We start from the raw sequence: 3496 nt of genomic DNA, 5'->3' as shown, positions 1-3496 counted from the left end.
GCTTCATCCCCAGCTGTCGGTCATCCCTTGCTGGCAAAGGACGGGTATGGGGGATCCACGTCCTGTGCAAAGCCACCTTCTGTACCACGCTCTGCTCCTGAGGTGTAGCTGTGGCCATGGCCGTGGGATGAGGAGCGCTGCCCTGGTGGGGTCCAGGCTGGGGAGCTGATGTCCCTTCTGCCTTCTCCCCTCCTCTGTTGCTCTGAAGTCTGCAGGCTCCTTTGAGATGAGGTGCAGGGGCTTTCGCCTTGCACGCTGGACCTAAATGGAGGTCTTTTATTTTCTCATTTCTTTCAGCATCCTCTGTTCAGGGAATGTTCTTTCATGCCATGATCCAAGTGCAGATGACACTGCACAGTAAAGATGCTGCGGGTCCCTATGGCAGCTGCATTTAGTGCCGCTTCTCCTTTTCTTTGGAAGGAGAAAATACCGGAACTTTCCCTCTCCTAAGACTGCAGTGTCTTGCTCTTTAACATCACGTGCACATGGGATGCACTTCAGTGAACTTGTGTGTTGAACCTCAGGTCCTTCCTGTAGGACTTCCTGAAAAGAGGCCAGCCATCGCCAGCACCGGACACAGGGAGATGGCCGTGCTCAGGAATATCCTGAGGAGGCAGGATAATCCAAACACAGCTTGCTCGTTTAGACGTGACCTGTTGAGTCCTTGCTTATTCTGATGGAGGCTGTTGTGCATCAAGGGGCTCTCAGAAAACCAGTAACTTCTAGCCTTGCCTTACTGAGGTTCAGGGGGAACTGCATCTTATTTTTCATGTTCTAGAGCTATATTTATTTCTGAGGATCATATAAACAGGTATATGTAGATGAATGTATATATACATCTCCTGAGAGCTATGGAAGTTGCTTTTCTGGATCAAACAGATAATCAGTCTAGGCTGTCCTTTCACTGGCCAATTCAGGTGGTCCAGAGGAAGTTCTGAGAAACTGCAATGGGCTGGAGTGGAAGAATCCTCTCTTTGCCAGGGCGTCCTCCTGCACAGAGACTGATGTGAGACGTGAGGCTTAAAATCTTAGGATCCTTTGTAAGATGGTATAAAATCTCTCTGAAGCTACCATGCTGGGCAAACAATGTTGTTCTCGTTCTCCAGAGCATCAGTCTTCTCTTGGTGTCTCTGCTGTGGCAAGCTAAGCTGGGTAGTTTAAACAGTCTGATTGGAAAGTCTGCTTGGCTGTTTTGTCACCATCAAATAGGAAAATTTCTCCCCCCGCTCCAATTTGATGCATCTAATAAATCGAAGCCCTACCATTTATTGATCTGAAGTTTATACTGCAAAGTAGGACTTCGTGTGGGGCTGTCTTTAGCAGCACACAGACAGTGCTTGGGGGTCTGCTGTTACTCGTGACCTTACCAGGCAGCTTCAGAGAATAAACTAATGGGATGAGGACAATTGGCGGTAACATAAATCATTTGGGCACAGCTCCATGCACAATGTTCTTCATGGTCGAGAGCTTTGCAGATATTGATCCTTGTGTAGAATAAACTAGGTTTGGTTTCCATAATATAGCCCACATGTTATTCACTGTCTAAATCTTTTTGATTCGATAAGGTTGCTCTGGGGACCGAATCCTCCCACCTCTCCTCGCCTGCTTGCAGGAGCTCATCTTGGATTTAAAGACAGTGACAAGAAACTTCAGCTGTAGCAAATGTGTCATCTTCCACTGAGTGGCGCAGTGTCTTCCCTGTTCCTGCCAGATGCCTTTGCTTGTTGTCCATATAAAGTCTGAGGTGGAAATAATTGGTTTACTTTGAATGTCTGAATCTTGAATGATCCATTTTGTTGTCACATCAAAAGAGCAGAATTGCAACAATTGGTAAGGCTTTCTGTCCTTTGCCACTGTGTATCCTTTGAGGTATGGATAGCTCAGTAGCTTGAAAGGGAGATGCTGCTGATGTTCTGATTACCCCTCTTAATATTTTTCTAGGTGTTCTCTTTCCTCCATCCTGCATCCTAAAGCTTTAATTTCTTGGCTGATGCCGAGAAGGATTTCCCTATGCATGAACCTCATTGCACGTTTTGCTAAGCAAACCTGACCTCTGCAGCTGTGCAAGGAGCACGGGGATGGATTCACTAAGAATTCCTTGCGTGCTTCTGCTGTGGCAAGGAGCACAGTGTGCTCTTCTCAGGCCATATGTTCAAAAGTTTTGCTAGCCCTAAGCTTTTAAAAACAGTCAGCCAGACATTAAAAAAAAAAAAAAAAAAGTGTCATAGGATAACTTAAGTGGTTTTTCTTTTTTGAAAATGATGTTCTTAATTTGCTTTCTCATGCTGATTTCTGACTGTCTTGGAGATTTCTGCATGTCTGTATAAGGTGCTAGGAATGCTTGAATCTCAGTATTTCACTTGACTGCAGGACCTAGGGGCCTCAAGTGGAATAAAAAATATTGTGAGCTTTGGGAGAAAATTATGCCAAACCTCAGGTTAATAGTGGTTGTGGATTGTGTGTAGGTTGTGGTAAAGTGAACTTTCAAATGAAGTCTGGAGCCATGGTGGGCTTCGGGTTTTCGTTTGGGTTGGGGTAACATGATTGGGAAGCCCTGTGGACTTTTTAATCAAGTGTTTCTCTCTTAACTGTGTGTCACAGAGCACTAAAGCAGGAACAAATACTATCTTGTGCTCTTAGAGACTGTGACTTTAATTGTTGGTTTGTTTTGGAGGAAATGGGGTATGGTAAAATGCTCTGGAAGGGTACAGTGCTCTCATCTAGTTGGCATAACTGGAGGAAAATCTGTCAAGTGATAAGATTGAGAGCAAAGAGGCTTGTAACATCCCTGCTTTCTATCTAGTGAAGTGTGTGATTGCAGTTAATTTAGCCGAGATGTCATCTGAAGGAGGAGCTGTTGTCCCTGCTTCTGTAGTTTTAATCTCTGTGCTGATACAAGACATCGTATCACTTTTCTGCACCAGCTAATGGTCCCATCTATGTGGAAGGGACTATGTGGTTCAGAAGGATGTTTGAGGATTACATACACCTGAAAGCCCCGCAGGAAAGGTTTGTGTTGTTCTGAGGATGGCAGGAGACCTCTAAAAATGTGCCTGGGAGCCCTGAATCTCCTGACATATGCTGTGGTAGTCCAGCACTGTCTGGTCATGGGGCTGGCCCGAGCTTGTGGTGCAGGTAAGATCCTGGCAGATGCAAAGATGTCAGTGTTCACAGCAGATGATGTATCATGGGCTGAGGCAACCTGCATTTCTAAAGAGGAGATGAGAGTGGTTTAACCTCAGTCGGCAACTGAGCACCACACAGCTGCTCGCTCACTCCCCACCCCCCCATGGTGGGATGGGGGAGAGAATTGGAAGAGCACAAGTGAGAAAAACTCGTGGGTTGAGATAAAAACAGTTTAATAATTGAAATATAATAATAATAATAATGTAATAATAATAATACACAAAGCAAGTGATGCACAGTACAATTGCTCACCACCTGTCGACCGATGCCCAGCCAGTCCCCGAGCAGCGGCCCCCCCCCCCCCCCCAAA

The 3496-nt window shown here is 45.7% G+C and overlaps 1 protein-coding gene across 1 annotated transcript in view; it reads left to right on the top strand.

Annotated features, from left to right (window-relative positions):
* Nucleotides 1–1677: 1677 nt before the first annotated feature.
* Nucleotides 1678–3496, top strand: part of CRACR2B (calcium release activated channel regulator 2B) — a 46513-nt gene continuing 44694 nt past the window's right edge. Inside the window, exon 1 of the mRNA XM_009323426.1 lies at nt 1678–1830. Within this exon, the coding sequence (XP_009321701.1) occupies nt 1784–1830 (47 nt within the window). The 5' untranslated portion in view covers nt 1678–1783. The remainder of the gene's footprint in view (nt 1831–3496) is intronic.

Source organism: Pygoscelis adeliae, unplaced genomic scaffold (assembly GCF_000699105.1).
Source record: "Pygoscelis adeliae isolate BGI_AS28 unplaced genomic scaffold, ASM69910v1 Scaffold5, whole genome shotgun sequence".
NCBI classification, from domain to species: Eukaryota; Metazoa; Chordata; class Aves; order Sphenisciformes; family Spheniscidae; genus Pygoscelis; species Pygoscelis adeliae.
The sequence above is the reverse complement of the archived record's forward strand: the minus strand, read 5'-3'. Positions and strand labels throughout refer to the sequence as shown.